General features: G+C 37.9%; 1 protein-coding gene across 4 annotated transcripts in view; it reads right to left on the bottom strand.

The window, feature by feature from the left end:
- Nucleotides 1-20,336, bottom strand: part of ULK4 (unc-51 like kinase 4) — a 539,805-nt gene that overhangs the window by 357,093 nt on the left and 162,376 nt on the right. For all 4 annotated transcript variants that reach the window (XM_059939363.1, XM_059939366.1, XM_059939365.1 and 1 more), the window contains 3 exons: nt 12,339-12,472; nt 10,832-10,953; nt 10,627-10,683 (listed from right to left, as the gene is read on the bottom strand). In XM_059939363.1, the coding sequence (XP_059795346.1) occupies nt 10,627-10,683; nt 10,832-10,953; nt 12,339-12,472 (313 nt within the window). The remainder of the gene's footprint in view (nt 1-10,626; nt 10,684-10,831; nt 10,954-12,338; nt 12,473-20,336) is intronic.

Here is a 20,336-nt window from a genome sequence, read left to right as displayed (position 1 = left end):
AGAAAAGGTCATAGGAACATACATATTGATAATTACCTTAAACGTCAATGGATTAAATGCTCCAACCAAAAGACACAGACTCACTGAATGGATATAAAAACAAGACACATATATATGCTGGCTACAAGAGACCCACTTCAGACATAGGGACACATACAGACTGAAAGTGAGGGGATGGAAAAAGATATTCCATGCAAATGGAAATCAAAAGAAAGCTGGAGTAGCAATACTCACATCAGATAAAATAGACCTTAAAATAAAGAATGTTACAAGAGACAAGGAAGGACACTACATAATGATCAAGGGATCAATCCAAGAAAAAGATATAAAAATTATAAATATATATGCACCCAACATAGGAGCACCTCAATACATAAGGCAACTGCTAACAGCTATAAAAGAGGATATCGACAGTAACACAATCATAGTGGGGGACTTTAATACCTCACTTACACCAATGGACAGATCATCCAAAATGAAAATAAACAAGGAAACAGAAGCTTTAAATGACAAAATAGACCAGATAGATTTAATTGATATTTATAGGACATTCCATCCAAAAACAGCAGATTACACTTTCTTCACAAGTGCGCATGGAACATTCTCCAGGATAGATCACTTCTTGGGTCACAAGTCAAGCCTCAGTAAATTTACGAAAATTGAAATCATATCAAGCATCTTGTCTGATCAAAACACTATGAGATTAGAAATGAATTACAGGGAAAAAAAGGTAAAAAACACAAACACATGGAGGCTAAACAATACGTTACTAAATAACCAAGAGATCACTGAAGAAATCAAAGAGGAAATCAAAAAATACCTAGAGACAAATGACAATGAAAACACAACGATCCAAAACCTATGGGATGCAGCAAAGGCAGTTCTAACAGGGAAGTTTATAGCTATGCAAGCCTACCTCAAGAAACAAGAAAAATCTCAAATAAACAATCTAATCTTACACCTAAAGGAACTAGAGAAAGAAGAACAAACAAAACCCAAACTTAGCAGAAGGAAAGAAACCATAAAGATCAGAGCAGAAATAAATGAAATAGAAACAAAGAAAACAACAGAAAAGATCAATAAAACTAAAAGCTGGTTCTTCGAGAAGATAAACAAAATTGATCAACCATTAGCCAGACCCATCAAGAAAAAGAGGGAGAGGACTCAAATCAATAAAATTAGAAACGAAAAAGGAGAAGTTACAACAGACACAGCAGAAATACAAAGCATCCTAAGAGACTACTACAAGCAACTCTATGCCAATAAAATGGACAACCTGGAAGAAATGGACAAATGTGTAGAAAGGTATAACCTTGCAAGACTGAACCAGGAAGAAATAGAAACTATGAAGAGACCAGTCACAAGCAATGAAATTGAAATTGTGATTAAAAATCTTCCAACAAACAAAAGCCCAGGACCAGATGGCTTCACAGGTGAATTCTATCAAACATTTAGAGAAGAGCTAACACCCATCCTTCTCAAACTCTTCCAAAAAATTGCAGAGGAAGGAACACTCCCAAACTCATCCTATGAGGCCACCATCACCCTGATACCAAAACCAGACAAAGATACTACAAAAAAAAGAAAATTACAGACCAATATCACTGATGAACATAGATGCAAAAATCCTCAACAAAATACTAGCAAACAGAATCCAACAACACATTAAAAGGATCATACACCATGATCAAGTGGGATTTATCCCAGGGATGCAAGGATTCTTCAATATACGCAAATCAATCAATGTGACACACCATATTAACAAATTGAAGAATAAAATCCATATGGTCATCTCAATAGATGTAGAAAAAGTTTTTGACAAAATTCAACACCCACTTATGATAAAAACTCTCCAGGAAGTGGGCATAGAGGGAACCTACCTCAAAATAATAAAGGCCATATATGACAAACCCACAGCAATGGTGAAAAACTGAAAGCATTTCCTCTAAGAGCAGGAACAAGATAAGGATGTCCACTCTCACCACTATTATTCAACAGAGTTTTGGAAGTCCTAGCCATGGCAATCAGAGGAGAAAAAGAAATAAAAGGAATACAAATTGGAAAAGAAGAAGTAAAACTGTCACTGTTTGCAAATGACATGATACTATACATAGAGAATCCTAAAGATGCCACCAGAAAACTACTAGAGCTAATCAATGAATTTGGTAAAGTTGCAGGATACAAAATTAATGCATAGAAATCTCTTGCATTCCTATACACTAATGATGAAAAATCTGAAAGAGAAATTAAGGAAACACTCCCATTTACCACTGCAACAAAAAGAATAAAATACCTAGGAATAAACCTACCTAGGGAGACAAAAGACCTTTATGCAGAAAACTATAAGACACTGATGAAAGAAATTAAAGATGATACAGACAGATGGAGAGATATACCACGTTCTTAGATTGGAAGAATAAATATTGTGAAAATGACTATACTACCAAAAGCAATCTACAGATTCAATGCAATCCCTATCAAACTACCACTGGCATTTTTCACAGAACTAGAACAAAAAATTTCACAATTTGTATGGAAACACAAAAGACCCCGAATAGCCAAAGCAATCTTGAGAACGAAAAATGGAGCTGGGGGAATCAGGCTCCCTGACTTCAGACTATACTACAAAGCTACACTAATCAAGACAGTATGGTAGTGGCACAAAAACAGAAACATAGATCAATGGAACAGGATAGAAAGCCCAGAGATAAACCCACGCACATATGGTCACCTTATCTTTGATAAAGGAGGCAAGCATATACAGTGGAGAAAAGACAGGCTCTTCAATAAGTGGTGCTGGGAAAACTGGACAGGTACATGTAGAAGTATGAAATTAGAACACTCCCTAACACCATACCCAAAAATAAACTCAAAATGGATTAGAGACCTAAATGTAAGCCCAGGCACTATAAAACTCTTAGAGGAAAACATAGGCAGAACACTGTATGACATAAATCACAGCAAGATCCTTTTTGACCCAGCTCCTAGAGAAATGGAAATAAAAACAAAAATAAACAAATGGGACCTAATGAAACTTAAAGGCTTTTGCACAGCAAAGGAAACCATAAACAAGACAAAAAGACAACCCTCAGAATGGGAGAAAATATTTGCAAACAAATCAGTGGACAAAGGATTAATGTCCAAAATATATAAACAGCTCGTGCAGCTCAATATTAAAAAAACAAACAACCCAATCCAAAAATGGGCAGAAGACCTAAATAGACATTTCTCCAAAGAAGACATACAGATGGCCAAGAAGCACATGAAAAGCTGCTCAACATCACTAATTATTAGAGAAATGCAAATCAAAACTACAATGAGGTATCACCTCACTCCTGTTAGAATGGGCATCATCAGAAAATCTACAAACAACAAATGCTGGAGAGGGTGTGGCAAAAAGAGAACCCTCTTGCACTGTTGGTGGGAATGTAAATTGATACAGCCACTATGGAGAACAGTATGGAGGTTCCTTAAAAAACTAAAAAGAGAATTACCATGTGATCCAGCAATCCCACTTCTGGGCATATACCCAGAGAAAACCATAATTCAAAAAGACACATGCACCCCAATGTTCATTGCAGCACTATTTACAATAGCCAGGTCATGGAAGTAACCTAAATGCCCATTGACAGACGAATGGATAAAGAAGATGTGGTACATATATACAATGGAATATTACTCAGCCATAAAAAGGAATGAAATTGGGTCATTTGTTGAGATGTCAATGGATCTAGAGACTATCATATGGAGTGAAGTCAGTCAGAAAGAGAAAAACAAATATTGTATACTAAGCCATATATGTGGAACCTAGAAAAATGGTACAGATGAACCGGTTTGCAGGGCAGAAATTGAGATACAGATGTAGAGAACAAATGTATGGACACCAAGGGGGGAAAGCGGCGGCGGGGTGGGGGGTGGGGTCGGGGGTGTGTGATGAATTGGGCATTTGGGATTGACATGTATACACTGATGTGTATAAAAGTTATGACTAATAAGAACCTGCTGTATAAAAAAATAAAATTCAAAAAAAAAGACTATATATAACATACACAAAAGCAGATATACAGATAGATTTTATGTTATAAAGAATAAAGACTCTTAAACCCACCATTTGAGTTAAGAACTAAGATATTCCCAACTCTTTGCATGAGCTTCCCACATCCCACCTGCCTGTTATTCCTCCAGAGATAACCACTGTCATGAATTTATCATTTCTTCAGCATTTCTTAATAGTTTTACCACATATACATGTGTCTCTAAATACTATATTCTTTGTTTCAGTATTTTTAAACTTTACTGAAATGATATCAAACTGTATACAGTTCATACAGATGGGACAGTATGTAGCCATTAAAATGTGAAAAAAAAATTTAAGATACGGGAAAATAGTTATGATACAACGTTAAATGGAAAAAAGAATACAAATCTATATATACACAACATAGTTTCAACCACATGTATTGGTATAAGTCATATACATATCTTATACATACATAGATTTCTACGCACAAATGCATATACATGAATTGAAAACACTAAGTAAACAACAATATGTTAACAATGGTTGTTAACCATTGATAGTTATAGGTGATTTTTTTCTTCTAATATCTCTATAATTTTCTACATTTTCTTTAATAAGCATATATTTTATACATGCTTGAATTCTTTTTTTCAGTCTATCACTAAAACAAAAAAGACTAACAACAAAATAACATAATAAATAATAAAAAGAGGCACTGCAAGCTTTTCATAATAATTTGGCTGAAATAATTTCATAAAATTTCAACATGGGCACATAACTTTTGCTGAATAAATATGGATTTGATGTTGAAAAGAGTTCATAAAAAGATTTCTTTTGACTTCAATAAATCTACTTAAATGTCTATAGCTTACTTAAGTAAAGAAAGAAGAGGGAGAACAGTGTTTATAGTATGATCTTTCTAGATAATTTTTTAAAGAATATATAGATAATATACAAACATAGATGTGAACAAAAATTTTCGAGGAAGAAATCACAGGAACCACTCGCAGAGGCTCCCTTTGGGGAGGACTACTGGCCCAGGAGGTAAGCTTTCACTATTCATTTTCTGCTTTTCTGCACTGTTGGAATTTTCTAGCTATGCACATGCATTAATTTTTTTCCTGTTTTAACAGCGACAAGGGTTTTCTAGATGGTGAAACTATAGGGTTCTTTCAATTTATTTTCTTCCTTATACTTCCCCAGTTTAATTTTTTAAAAAATCCCTGCTGAATGTTTCATTGATTTACCAATTTAAATCTCTTTGGATCTATTTCTTCTTCTTCATTCTCAGTGTAATAGGAATTAATCAGGTGAGAGTGAGGACAGGGCAGGAGGCATTGCAGATTCAAGGAGAGGAGGGAACATATGAACAGTCATCTAGGTGAGCGCGAAGGTGTATAAATTAGGAAAAGGCACTAGATGTCCCAGTCTGCAGAGAGGGCTTGTTTGAGATGAGCAGTCATGAATTTAAAGTGAGACCAGCTATTTTCATCGTGTTTTCCTCTAGCCATATCTACCCACTCAAAGCAGGGGTGGGGAAGGTAGAGAATTAAACTGAACAAGGACTTGGGTTTGCCAGAGGAGGACAACGGAGGAAGAGACAGGAAAGGGATTACGGGTGTGTGTGGCAGGGATAGGGGTTGAACCAGCGTCTCTAAGCGGAGTAAAGTGAAAAGTCACTGGGCCCCAGGAGGGCAGGATGGTGAGTGCAAAGTGGTAAAAGGCCAATTTAAGTCTCAGAGGAATTAAAAGGCTGCTGGAGATGGGGAGCAGGGTTAGAGAGCTGAAAATTAGGTGTGGGAGCCAGAGAGCAGTGCCGCTGAATATAAGGCCGTGGGCGGAGGGAGCTGAGGGAGGGAAAGACAAGCTCATGGGGAGAGAGGTGGTCGAGGAGCTGAGAGGCTGAGGTGTTGGAAGGATTCTCCCCAGGGATACCCGATTCTCTAAGAATGACAGTGAGCCCAGTGCTAAAAGACTCTGAGCGAGAAGCGATGACCCAGAAAAATCTGTAGATGACCACAGTACATGGGGCATCTTCTAAGGGTGTGAGCTTCAAAGCTGGGAGTTTAGCAGGGGAACAAATAGGATGGGCACTTACTGTGGGGCAGAAAAATGGCCCTATCTAGAGAGAAAAAGGGAAAGCTGTGCCTCCAGGGCAGACCAGTGCCCTGCATTACTATTCAGTACTTCAGAGAAGCTGAGAATAAGCTCTCAAAGCAAGGTGGGTATATCAATTCAGGGTCTGTATAAAAAAAAAAAAGAAAAGAAAAGAAAAAAGGAAAAGGAAAAAATCTTACAACAAGAACATTCGTGTGACAATGAATAAGTATATAGTGAGCAGAAACTAACACACCATTGTAAAGCAATTATACTCCAATAAAGATGTTTTAAAAAAATAATGATATAGTATATTTTTAAAAATACAAGAGTACACTCACTCTCTCTGCTTTATCTGCTACAAGTGAAGTCACAATCTATCAACAAAATAACATTCACTTAAAATAAAAATCTGCAGGGAATTCCCTGGCAGTCCAGTGGTTAGGACCCAGAGCTTCCACTGCAAGGGGCACGGGTTCAATCCCTGGTCAGGGAACTAAGATCCCGCAAGCTGCACAGTGCAGCCAAAAAAATAAAGTTAAATAAATAAAAATCTGCAGAGGGCAGGAGTATGTCTTTTAATAATCATCCCAACGCCCAGGATAAGTGAAGATTTATCAATGACAGAGATTGTAATCATATTCTTATGTGAAAAATCACAATAATTTTATCATTTCTTTCATTTGAAAATTTGAATTTTGATGTCTTTTTGTAGAAAACTATAACCACCACACAACCACTGTACTTTTATAAACTGATGAGGCCAGAACTTAAGAACAAAGTCCTCTTCCTCAGCTCATTAATCAAGAGCACTTTCAGAAGGACACAAGAAACACAGTGAACATCAGGATAATACACATCATGAGTTCTCAAACAGATTTCCTTCATGTCATTATTTCCTGTTTCTCAGCGCAATTCAACAGAGGCTCGAAAGAACTATGGAGAAATTAACCGCGGAACTTCTTCATAGCACTTCCCTAGATGCTTCACTGCTAAAAGTGTCCCTAGGGGTACTTTTTTTTTTTTTTTTTTACAGGAGAGGGAGGCAGATACAATGGCACATTGCTTCTGCCAATAAGAAGTGAAAATAGAAATTATCAGCTATGTAGTCCTCTTTGGCCTGGACCCTTTGAAAGCTTAATAATGGTTTAAAAGTGCCCTGTTAAATTGCTTCCAAACATTTGCCTCTTTAAAACATAAGGAGACCAAAACTTCATTTTACTTGGGGAAGAAGAAGTGTTTACAAAAAGTTAATTCCTCTACTCATGTCTCCATATAAGAAGTACCCTGAATTTTTCTACCAAAAAGATAAAAGATGTCTATAGGTTAACAGGCAAACCATGTCCGGTGCCAGTAGGAAAACTGAAGCCAATGGGAAGCACAATTCCAATGCCCCCTCCAGCCTGTGCCTTCAGGACCCTTCTAATGAGGGGAGATCATACCAACCCTGACTGCTGTCCCCACACCACCTGAGGCAGGCCAGCAGTTCCTGGAGAGCTCCTTCAGCAGAAGTCCAAGTATACAGCTACTAAAGGTGGACCAAGCTTGAATACCTCAAATTAAGGTGTATTTTTTAAATATAAAAGGACAATGGGCCTGCCATAATACAGTAGCTACTCAACCAGACATATTTTGAGAAACACTAAAACTAATATTTACCTGCAGGTAGAACAATAGGGCTTTCACAACACGGTGCTAAGGGTATACACATGAATGGTCTGGTCCCTCAGGCCACCAGGACAGGAGAAGCACTGTGCCCTGGCCAGTTCCACAAAGCCATTCTGCACACTGGCCTACAAACATTTATAATTGTGCAGCCTTCCCACCACCACCCCCAAAACAAACAAACAAACAAACCCAAAACCTCTCAAACAACTTCAGGAAAGCCTTGCCTATGCAAAATGTAAAGTAATTCTTTTAAAGCAGAAAACTCAAGAGGCTTTACTGTGCAAATCTGCACCATGAACTTCTAAGGGGCTGCAGGCTGCCGGGGAGTTGCCTATGCCTCTGGCACCAGAGGGGCACTGTGACTTCAACAATATTTGTGGCATCTTCTGAGTAGACTGTGAATCAACTCACAGAAGCAACATCTAACTCTCAACGGTTCATCATAACGTACACTAGAGCTGGGTGGGTAACTAAATCCAGGTCCTTGATTTTAGCCAATACTACTGTCCCTGGACTAGTGTCTCATCAGTGCCATCAACACCGAGTAAAGAAAGATGAACACACAGCTAAGGCCAAATAACAGATGAGGTAAGAAAAACAACAAAAGATTTCTGGGACTGGCCATGACTCAAACCAGGAAAATGGTCCCAAGAGAGCCAAAAGACCTTTTTCATTATGTGTATAAACTCCCAGTACTTGAGCGACATTATCAGGGAAAAGACTGCTAAAGAATTTTCAGTAGCACAATTACCTTTGAACTAGGCAAGTTATTTTGCATCCCCTGAAAGTGCTTTTGTTAAGAAAACCCATACAGAGCCCTACAGAACACCCCCAACCTTCAAAGGGTACACCCACTCCTGGGAGAAGAAGATGAGGAGGCCCTTTCTCAGTGGAAGCCGATGAATTACATGGAGCAGATGAGGTCTCCCTAAGAGACATATCTGTAATTCCTGAAAGTCCACAAAGACTTTTATGTTGGAGACACTTGGTAGTTCCTTGAAAACCTAAACTGTACTCAGTTAATGTAGGCAGAGAAAAGTACTACACATGAGAAAAAATAAGAGAATGAACACAATTATATCTGTCCCAAACAATCACTGTGCCAAAATATTCCAAGGTGGGCTACAAGGGCAAAATTACTATTTTCAGGCATCAATACGTTAGTGCAATGGAGTTACAAATATAGAATTATAGTTCTGCTAAAAATGATGCCCGCATTGTCCTTTAAAATGATTAAAAAGCAAATTAAAGGAGGTGGCAGACAAAATTCTAATAATTTTCAAATTCATGAATGTGCTACGAAAATTATGTGCTTTGTAGAATTCGGACTCAAGGATGATAACACTTTGAAAATGAGTACAAAAGGACCCGCACTGCACTGACTAAACACACTGCTTACAAAAATCAGTGACCTCTCTACTCAACATTCATACTTCAAAACATCATACTTCACCGTATGATGACTCTTCTAGGAAGCTATATGCTCACTTGTGGGTGGCAATCATTTTTTTTTTTTATTCCAAACAAGCAGTAAAATTGAGATGTTTACTTCATTTTAACTAGATACCTATATGACATGGCATTTTGAAAATCTCCGTTCACTGTTTATTATTAATATCAAAGTAAGACCAAAGATGCTGTGTGACCAATGTCTTAGTTTTCCCTTTGTACAGCTCCCCATTTTATCAACAGTACATACTGTAACTATTCCAGGCAAGGGAAGAAGATAACATAATTCACAAGCCACAACTTGAACAAAGAGACTATTTTTTGTGAGCAAAAATCAAAGTGAAAGATAATATGATGATTTGTTTTTCATTGTTACTCATCTCATCAAAATTAAAGGCAAGGTTAGATTGAGCTCAAAAAAAAAAAAAATTGAGCTCAAGTTAGAGAAATACCATCACAAAAAGAGACACTGCACAAAACTCAACAATGTTAGCCAAAGTAAATGATACTATATTCCCAGAATTCCATTTTTTATATATGTATAAATCTGTTCTCTTTCAGATTCTTTTCCATTATAGGTTATTTTAAGATACTAAATACAGTTCCCTGTGCTATACAGTAGGCCCTTTCTGGTTATCTATTTTATAAATATTAGTGTGTATATGTTAATCCCAAACTCCTGATTTATCCCTCCCCTACCTTCCCCTTTGGTAACTATAAATTTGTTTTCTATGTCTGTGATTCTGTTTCTGTTTTGTAAATAAGTTCATTTGTATCATTTTTTTTAGATTCCACATATATGCAGTATCATATGATATTTGTCTGTCTGACTGACTTTGCTTAATATGATAATCTCTCTAGGTCCATCCCTGTTGCTGCAAATGGCATTATTTCATTCTTTTTTATGGCTGAGTAATACTCCATTGTATGTATGTACCACATCTTCTTTATCCATTCTTCTGTCCATGGACATTTAGGTTGTTTCTATGTCCTGGTTGTTGTAAACAGTGGTGCTATAAACGTAGGGGTGCACATATCAAAGTGTATCAAAGTGCACACTTTACATATAAATATATAAAAATTTTTTAATTTATTATTTTAAATTTTTTCATGATGTTTAATATCAAAATCTATGAAAATGTTTTCTATGGACTTATTTACGCTATTTGGGTCTGTCTCTGAACAAAGTGCATTATCAGGAGAGAATGTATTTTTCCTCCAAATGTCAAATTTTCTTACAGTCAACAGATAAAAATATAAAAAGGTCACTTCCCTAGAGACAAATAAATACCACTAAGATTTTTAAATTACCTCATTTTGACACCAAATCCCACAAACAGTAGAGACAGCCACATTTTTATTAGGAACGTGAAGAATTCAGCATTACTCACAAGAATAGTTCCGTAACTGAAAAGGAACTCTTCTGTTACAACTTGAGGTCGAAATACCTGTGTGATGAAAGTTTCCACAGATTAAATCCTGAAAGCCATGTACAAAAGAAAAATGAAAATGTTTTGTCTGAGTTGATGTTTCTCAGCTCCAGTTTACAAAGAAGGGAGTGACATTTATATACATTTTTTCCAAACAGGATGATACCTGAGACGTTACAAGGTGAAGCACTATAGGCATGAGGGGGAGACACATCTTCAGCTGCTTCGCTTGAACTGTGGATGGGTGTTTACGACCAGAAACGTTCGCCAAGGCGTTCAGAATGTCACCTGCGAAGCACACCCCAGAGCACACGTGAGGTTAGAGACCACAGATACGTAAGGACCACTGGTTGTGGGCTGAACACTAATGGGATTGCTGAGTGAAGCAATTAATCTCCAAATAAAAGAAGTGGGTAGAAGCTGCATTGTTTTATTCACAACTCTTTACATTACAACAGAAAGTTGTGGCCTCTGGGGTCAGGATGGATATAAAATTGATCCCTCACCTAGAAATTTAAAATAGAAATGATTTTTTTTTTTGCAGTTTCCGAATTTCAACCATGAGCACTCATTACTTTTGTAAACAGAAAAAAGTTATTAAAAAATTACAAGTGAACAGATTATAGATCAGAATTTTTTAATAATAGAACAGGATGGTAGTAATAAGATATCAATTCCTAATACTGCTCATTGGATGGCAAGTCCAATAATAAATAAAACTTGTTTGTTGGATACCTGAATACCTCATCTCCTGAGATAGGACAAGTCAGGTAATAAGAAACTCAACTACCAATTGACCAGCTCATGGCCTTTGGTTTGCAGATTTTAAAAAGGTTACAATCCAAATAAATTTTGAAATGCTCTATTTTCAGTCATTAACAGGCAAAAATTTCCCACAGTATTAGTAAGGAGCAAAAAGTTACTGTCAAATCAGCCATGAAGATATTTTCATTACTTTGATTTAATATTCTGAATTTCTGCGTCTAAATAGCTTTTACCATAACGGGTTGGGTCAAATTTAACATTTTAAACATTTCTGGTTTATAGCTACATCTTCTGGAAAAGCATGGAATGAGATTTAAACTAAACGTACGCATTCCTTAGATTATTTTCATGTCTGTAAATAACAGTGGAATAACCAATTTTGTTAGCTGTAATAGACATCCTTTGCAAATCATTATTACTTTCATCTTTTTTTCAGACCAAAGAAATTTTCAAACTTTGAACTTTAATATCAAAATTCTTTAATATTAAATGTTAATGCCTACACATTTAAAATTTTTTTAACAAAAAATAAATTTGTGGCTATAACCTGAAGGAAAAAGCTTTTCTTCAGAATTATGCAGAGAGAAATCTTGAGAAAAGTTACCTAAAATGATAGCCTAAGTCCAATTTTAACCAATTAAAATGCTTTCCTTCTATTTTCCAAAACTGCTAGATGACACTCAATGTAAACGTTAGCCTGCTCATTGCCTCATTCATGTCACTGATACAAAATAATTATGAAAACAGATAAGGCACATTCAAATTTTGAAACTACACATTCAAGAAAAAGTGTCATTGCACTTGCCTGCAAAAAACATACTGGCAAGAACAAAAAAAGAAGTGATGCCTAAATGCCAAGTCGCAGAAAGGTAAGCAGCAAGGGGCCTGAGGACGAGACTCCAATTTACCCAGGATTCGTGGCAGTTCCTGCACGATGTGACAGATGAGCAGGTCCAGGCACTTGGACAGGTACTCATTGCCGCTTTGCTGTTCCTTGCCTGGAGTGGTCTTTCTGCTGTCTCTCTCGATGTACATCACCAGTCTACACACAGCAAAATGCAAAAGATTACCTCTCATGATAAAACAGTTGATAGCACCTGCCCAAACATGCCACCAAGGCAAGTGTTTCCAGGGGGCACAGTCCCCATCTTGTTGACATTTAGATTTGGAGCAACTTGTCAAGCACAGTCTATTTTTGCCTTAGAAAAATCGAAACATTTATGCAGAGAGAAAATAAGGCAACTTTGAATCTCTCTTCCAATGTATTACAAAACAATGCCCTGACTTCCTTTGCCTCTGGCCCATGAAAGGAAACCACATTCTTCAGATGACAGATGAAAGGCAAACAAAAGTGTCTGGAGAGAAGAGGGCTTTGGTGTTTTGAAGATTCAGAGTAGAACCACAAGTTGTCTGCACTTGTGTTGGTCATCAGTCTTAAACTTGCTCTGAACCCCAGGCAAGTCACATAAATTCCAGTTCTTTCATTAAATTGTGTATATAAATCCAAAGAAAAAGTTTCATTTCAGCACTGGGTGATATAGATAGCAGACACTATCTGAACATCTGGATTTCACATGCCCTTTTGCCCAATGGTTTTATGAAATCTGTCTCAATAAACTTATTTCTTCTTCGAACAATTGGCATTTATTAAATATCAATCTCTGAACCAACTGCCTCCAATCCAGAACTAGGGGACATACTGAATCATCAGTCTGGTTACTTAGGGTATTGTTGAAAAGTTTTAGGCCCACGTTTCCTTCCCTTTGCTGGACCCACTCCCCAAGTTCCTAGTCCCGGAAACTCTCTAAAAGGCAATGAGTCCCCTGACTTCAAAGGCCCCTTTACAGCAATCTCCCTTGCTGGACTCCCTTGCCATTATCCACCTCTCCAGCTCTGTTGCAATCACTCATCCCATCCAACTTCTACTTCTCAGAACTTCCAAAAACTCCCACTATAAACAGGAAAGGGGTGGTTCTGGACACAATACACATACGTAACGTACACTGAAATCTTAACACTTAGCATTTACGTGGTTCTCTTAGTAGATTTATGCATCCTCTTGCCTTCCTGCTTATTATTATTTGGAGCCCTATTAGTAAACACCTGGGAATGAAACCAAATCAGAAGTTTGGTTAGTTGACACCTGTTCCATCAGCCCAGCTAAGGAGCGGGACCAGAAAATACCATCTTCCTTTTTGGTTCCCCAAGATGGGTCACGATATCTCCCTGCCCAGTCTCGCCATCTGCTGAACAGCTTTTCCAACATTAAAGATTCCGGCATTTAACTGCATCCCCTCCAAGCTAAGTATTACAAACATGCCCTCTGACCATAATCTGCTCTTATTCCTACTTGCACGATCTTCCACTGTGACAGTTCTTCAGCCGCTGGGAACTTCCACTAATTGAATCCATGACATCTTCTCCCAATCCATCAGCACTTCTTCACTTACACTCTTGCCCTCTTTCTTTTCTTTGCACCCATGCAGCCAAATGATTTGGATGAATCCAATGATCTATATACTTTCTGTACATCTGCAGAGAGGCGGCTCAAGTTAAACATGGGGCAGATTCACTCCACTGTAAATGCATGTCACCAATACCCAGTGGCACTGAACAGCACCAGCGACCCAACTACATTTCACTGGTCGACTTATTCCCAGTCTATCTTCAAATTTTTCTTCTCTTTAAACCCTGAAATTTCCATCTTCTCATGAGACTCTCAGTGAGTGCTTTTGCCTCCTACTGTACAGAGAAAATAGAGAGCATCACGAAAAAAACTCTTCTTCCTAATTCTCAGTTGACTGTGCGTCTTATCCTAGGCTCCTTTCCTCCCATCACAACTGCAGACCTCTCTCTCCTTCCAACTGTGCTTTGGATCACATTCCCCTCCACTTTCTCAGAACCTTAAAACTGCCAATTACTCGTTTTCTACTTTTATATATTCACTCTCTCCCATTTAACAAAACGCTTTTCACATCCTTCTACCAACTGCCCCATTGCCTCTCTCCTCCCTTTCTCGGTAAAACCTCTTAAAAGAGAAATCTACACCTTGTATCTCCATTGTTCCTCCTAACTTCCTCAACCCACCACAATCTGCTCTCACTCCCATCACTTGCTCTGAGGTCACCAACAACCTCCATGACATCAAAGCCAACGGACACCTGTCTGCCTTCACCTGTCTGAACAATTCAGCAGCGTTCAATACAGTTGCCACTCCTGCTCCTCTATACATCATGACAGCATACAGTTCTAGTTTCCTTCTCTGGTTTCTTTAGTTGTTCCTTCTCTGTGTCTTTTGTTGGTTCATGCTCCTAAATGCTCAAATCTATCAAAACTCAGTTCTGGGTCCACTACTCTTTTCTTTCTACCCATCTCATGCAGGTCATCTCATCCCCACCCATGATTTAATTTACCACCTATCTACACAGACATTTTCCAATCACCTATGTACAGCCCAAACCTGGTGTCTCAAGCTACAGACCTGTACATTCAACTGCTGACTTGACTTGACATCTGCTTTTGCTTGTCTCAAAGGCATTCCTAACACTACATATCCCAAAAAACCACCATTATCATCCCAACAAAACTGGTTGTCTTTCAGAATGTAATATTCCACCATACAGCATCACTCTCTACCAGCTAGACACCCAGGAGTCATCCTTCTCACCTCCCTTTCTCTCACTTCCCACACCAAGTCAATCATTAAATACTCCTTAAACCATTACACTTTTCCACTCCTCACCAAATGCAAGCTTCCAAACTCCCTTCTCCTTCTTCTACGACCAGAGCCTCCCAGCTGGCCTACCTGCTTCTACTCTGTCTAACCCTTACACACCTTACATCTAAACTGATCTTGTCCACCACCTTGCTCCTGTGTTTAAAACCCTTCAGTGGAACCCCACTCTTCTTAACATGGGAGTTCTTAACACTCCTTATCATAACTTACAACGCCCTCAACTATCTCTCCAGCTTCCACTTGCTTTCTCTCCCCCGCAGTCATACTGTTCTTCTTGCAGTCCCTCAAACTCAATACCTCCCCCAGCAACAAGGTACTGCCTCTCTGCCTGCATGGCTTTTCTCTCCGCTCCTTGCCAGTGAACTCTTATACATATTTCATAATTCACTGTTTTCACTGACTTCTTAAATTAAATCTATGACATCGTCTCATAGCATTAAGGCCCTTACCCAACTGCAATTTCTTAATATATTTTTTATTATCTGATAATGTTTGTCATTCCAGTAAATTTAAAAATAGCCAAGGGCAAGGACTGTATCTGATTTTTCTCACCACAACATCATTGCACTTATGGGCATAGTTCCTGACACAAAATAAGGGCTCAATAAACATCAGCTGAATAGATACATATGGCTGTTGAGATTGCTGTAAGACTTTACCTAGTTCTCTACGTCAATTCCTTGGTCCTTATTTTCCCCAAGGCCTTTTTCTTAATTCTACTGTTTGATTATACTGCTGGATCACATAAGAAGTAAAAAAATCTTCTGCTTAGGAAAAGATACCATGAGCAAAACCAAGAGACAAATAAATTGGGGAAAAATACTTCCCCCATTTGGTCATCAATAGATAAATGGATAAAAAAAGATGTGGTGTATACATGCAATGGAATTATCACTGCTTTGCAGCACAAGGATGGAACTTAAGGACATTATGCTAAGTTAAAATAAGCCAGACAGAGAAAGATAAACACTGCATGGTATTACTTACATGTGGAATCTAAAAAAAAAGTCAAACTCATAGAAAACTAAGAATAGAAAAGTGGTTGCCAGGGGTTGGGGTCAATAGTGAGAAGCTGGTATAAGGGTACAAAACTTTAAGCTACAAGATGAATAAGTTCTGAGGGTCTAACGTAAAACCTGGTGACTATAATTGAGAACACTGTATTATACAGTTCAAATTTGCTAAGAGTAAAACTTAAATGTTCTCACCAAACACAAAAACAGAAAATATGTGAAGTGACAGATGTGTTACCTAGATGGGAGGATCCTTTCACAATGTATGTATATATCAAAGCACCACGATGTACACTTTAAATATCTTATAATTCTATATGTCAATTATATCTCAATAAAGCTAAAAAATTTTTAAGACAAATTGGGAAAAAACATTTCCAATTCCTATTAAAATACCTGTATACATATGACAAACAGCAACAATTTGAGGTGGAAACTGTCCAGCAAAAGGGGACTGGTTAAATAAAATACAGTCCACCATTACAATGTAGCTACCAAAAAAAATGAGCAAGCTCTACATATATTTTAGAAAAAAACGCAAGATATGTTAAGTAAAACAAGCAAAGTTCAAAATAGTATGCTTTTGTGTAACAAGAGAGGAATATAATCTATATTCACTTTTGCTTGGATTTAAAAAAAAATTCTGGAAGGATGAATAAGCAAGTAATAATAATGCTTTATTTTGTATGATGGTGATCTGGGGCTGTGGAGCATGAGGTGTAATTTCTTACTTTTTGAATTTTTTTGGATTATGAGCCATGAGTAGGAGTTATCTATTCAAAACTTAAGTTAAAATGTTTTGAAAACATGAAGTAATATCCTTGTTCTACACAGCCAATTTTTTCAAAGAAATTTTTAGGTGATGTAATGCTCAATTACACAGGATACGCTACCAGATGATAAATGCTGAGTGCCCTGCAAAAAGACTACCACTTTCTGTAAGAGCTATAGACCTCCATCTTCTCACTGTGCCAAGAGTCAGGATGACTTTAAAAAAGAGGTAAATCAACAGCAATACCACACCAGTACCCCAAAACTTTATTATGGCCTGTGCCCCATTATGATTTCTAGATTATTTTTCTCCTTTCCTTCAGTAGGGTCATTCTTTTAACTTGATAATATTGACAGAGATTTCAACAAATCTGGCTATAATTTCCAGCCCTAGCACTTTCTAACAGCGTGATCTTGAACAAGTTTCTTAAGCTCTTTAAAGCTTCAGTTTTCTCATTATAAATGGAATGAACTTATTTACAAAACAGAAACACACTCACAGACATAGAGAACAAACTTACGGCTACCAAAGGGGGAAGGGGAGAGAGGGATAAATTGAGAGTATGGGATTAACAGATATACAGTACTATATATAAAACAGATAAACAACAAGGACTTACTGTGTAGCAGAGGGAACTATATTCAGTATCTTGTAATAAACTACAGTGGAAAAGAATTGAAAAAATATAGATATATATACATATATATGTATAACTCACTTTGCTGTACACCTGAAACTAACACAATACTGTAAATCAACTATACTTCAATTAAAAAAAAAGAAATGTCCCACTTCACAACACTGCCAAACCGTTTCCCAAAATGGTTGTCCCAATTACTCCCACCAGCAGTGTACAAGTTCCCCTGAGCAACTACCTCACCAATATCTAGTAGTATCCAATTTTTACTCATTTATATCTTGTGGTGTTAATGTGAACTTTAGTAATTATTAATATGGTAAGCATATTCTGATATTTCTTTGTTGTTCATATTTTCTCTTTTGTGCAATACCTGTTCCGGTCTTTTGCTCATTCTCCCATGGGTTATTGATCTTTTGTTATTGACTTGGAGGCATTATTTATATGATCCAGAACTGTCCTTCTCCCCCTTCCTTTTTTTTTTTTCCTTCTTTCTCTTTCTTCTCCTTTGAGTGTCTTTCACATGGAAGTCTTCAATCCACTGGAAACTGATTTATCATATGGATTTCGGAAGAAGTCTAATTCCACTGGTTTTCCAAGTAGATAACCACTTGCCCTGGTACCATGCATTGAAAAGATACTTCTAAAAACTAAGGGTGAAGGAAAAGGAGCAAAAGTACAAGTATTTGGCAAAATCTGATTAAAAAGTGTTTGATCTGTAGATTACCTCCTCTACCCAATGAATCTAGGTGACTACTGCCAGACTTGCACACAGGTGGAAGTCTGGAGATTTATTCTCTAAAGAAAGTCAAACAGAAAGCTTCTGGACTAGGAGAAAGCAAACCAAGCCAAAGAGGGAGCCACTAGGGGAATTCCCCGGCGGTCCAGTGGTTAAGACTCTGCGTTTTCATTGCCGAGGGCACAGGTTCAATCCCTGGTAGAGGAACTAATTCCACAAGCCACATGGTGCAGCCAAAAAAAAAAAGAGGGGGCCACCAAACAAAACCGGGAGACTAGGTGAATTTCTGCACAATGAATACTAGAACTTCCAGCTGCCTTCCCCACGGTGGCTCCCCAGACCCAGGCAGCCAAGTCCCTGCCCCCCAGGCTGACACCTGGAACGCACTTCGGTGAAACTAACTGGCCCAAGAGAAACACCCTGGAGATATTGATGCTAAAGTTCATGTCAAAATGCCCATACAGATGATCTTGGTGTGAAGCTCAAAGTCAACAAAATCTGCCCATGCGCTGAGAACTTCTAGAACAGGTTGGCATTCCCTCAACTCTTCAACCACCAAACTAAATATTACCAGTTATCTGAGAGTATGCCTTCTTTGTTTGACATTATATTTGCAGATCTTCATCTACATTCTTTTTCATTACTGTGTGGTATTCCAGTGTGTGAATATACCACAATTTACTCATTTTACTGTTGATGGACATTGGGGCTATTTCAATTAATGAATACGGCCAAGCACATCTTATGCTGAATGCATGGAAACATTTCTGTTGGATATATATCTGGAAGTGAAATTGCTGGATCATAACGTATGCCTAGCTTCAGATTAATAGGCATTGCTGATGATCAGTTTTCCAAAGTGATTAAGTCAATTTACACTGCAACAGGCAGGTATAAGAATTCCAGTTGCTCTACATCCTTGCCACAATTCTGCATTATCAGGCTTTTTTTTAATTAGTTAATTAATTAATTAATTAATTTTTGACTGTGTTGGGTCTTCGTTTCTGTGCGAGGGCTTTCTCTAGTTGCGGCGAGCAGGGGCCACTCTTCATCGCGGTGCGCGGGCCTCTCACTGTCGCGGCCTCTCTTGTTGCGGAGCACAGGCTCCAGACGCGCAGGCTCAGTCGTTGTGGCTCACGGGCCTAGTTGCTCCGCGGCATGTGGGATCTTCCCAGACCAGGGCCCGAACCCTTGTCCCCTGCATTGGCAGGCAGGTTCTCAACCACTGCGCCACTAGGGAAGCCCCCATTATCAGGCTTTTTAATTATAGCCATGCTGCGGGACATCCATTGGTATTTCATTGTGACCAAAGTGCATTTTCCTGATGATATTAACATATCTTTTCAGGTGTTAATTGGCCATTCAAAGATAACCAATTCTGTAAAGTTCCTGTTCAAGTCTGTGCTCATTTTTCTATTGCGTTATCTGCCCTTCAGTTGTTTATATATTTTAGTGAAGAGCCCATGTCGATTTTGTGTATAGCAGATACTTTTCCCTACTCTATGGCTTGTCTTGTTACTTTCTTAGTGATGCATTCTGATGAACAGAAGCTCTTAATTTTAAGGTAATCCAATTTATCAATACTTTCCTTTATGACAGTGCTCTTGTGTCCTGCTAAAAATTTTTGGTCTACTCCAAGGTAATGAAGAAATTTTCATGTGTCTTATCTACTGGAAATTTTATTGTTTTATCTTTTTACATTTCAATGTGCAATCTACACGAATTAACTTCTTTGTACAGTGTAATTTAGAGATAAAGGGTTTTTTTTTTATATTGATGCCAAAATGATCCCGCACCATTTATTGTAAAAAAAAAAAAAACCCATCATTTCCCCACTGTTTTCTTCTATGTCTCTTCTGCTCTTCTCCATATTTTCCATCCTTTTGTCTCTCTCCATTGATCCCAGATGATTTGAGTACAGTATACTAATTCTCTATTCAGCTGTGTCTAATCTGCAGTTAACCCACTGAGTTCTTCCTTTCAGTTACTGAACATCCACTTCGTAGTTC

This window comes from Balaenoptera ricei, chromosome 11 (genome assembly GCF_028023285.1).
Source record: "Balaenoptera ricei isolate mBalRic1 chromosome 11, mBalRic1.hap2, whole genome shotgun sequence".
Classification (NCBI taxonomy): domain Eukaryota; kingdom Metazoa; phylum Chordata; class Mammalia; order Artiodactyla; family Balaenopteridae; genus Balaenoptera; species Balaenoptera ricei.
This window is presented reverse-complemented; position numbering and strand designations above follow the sequence as displayed.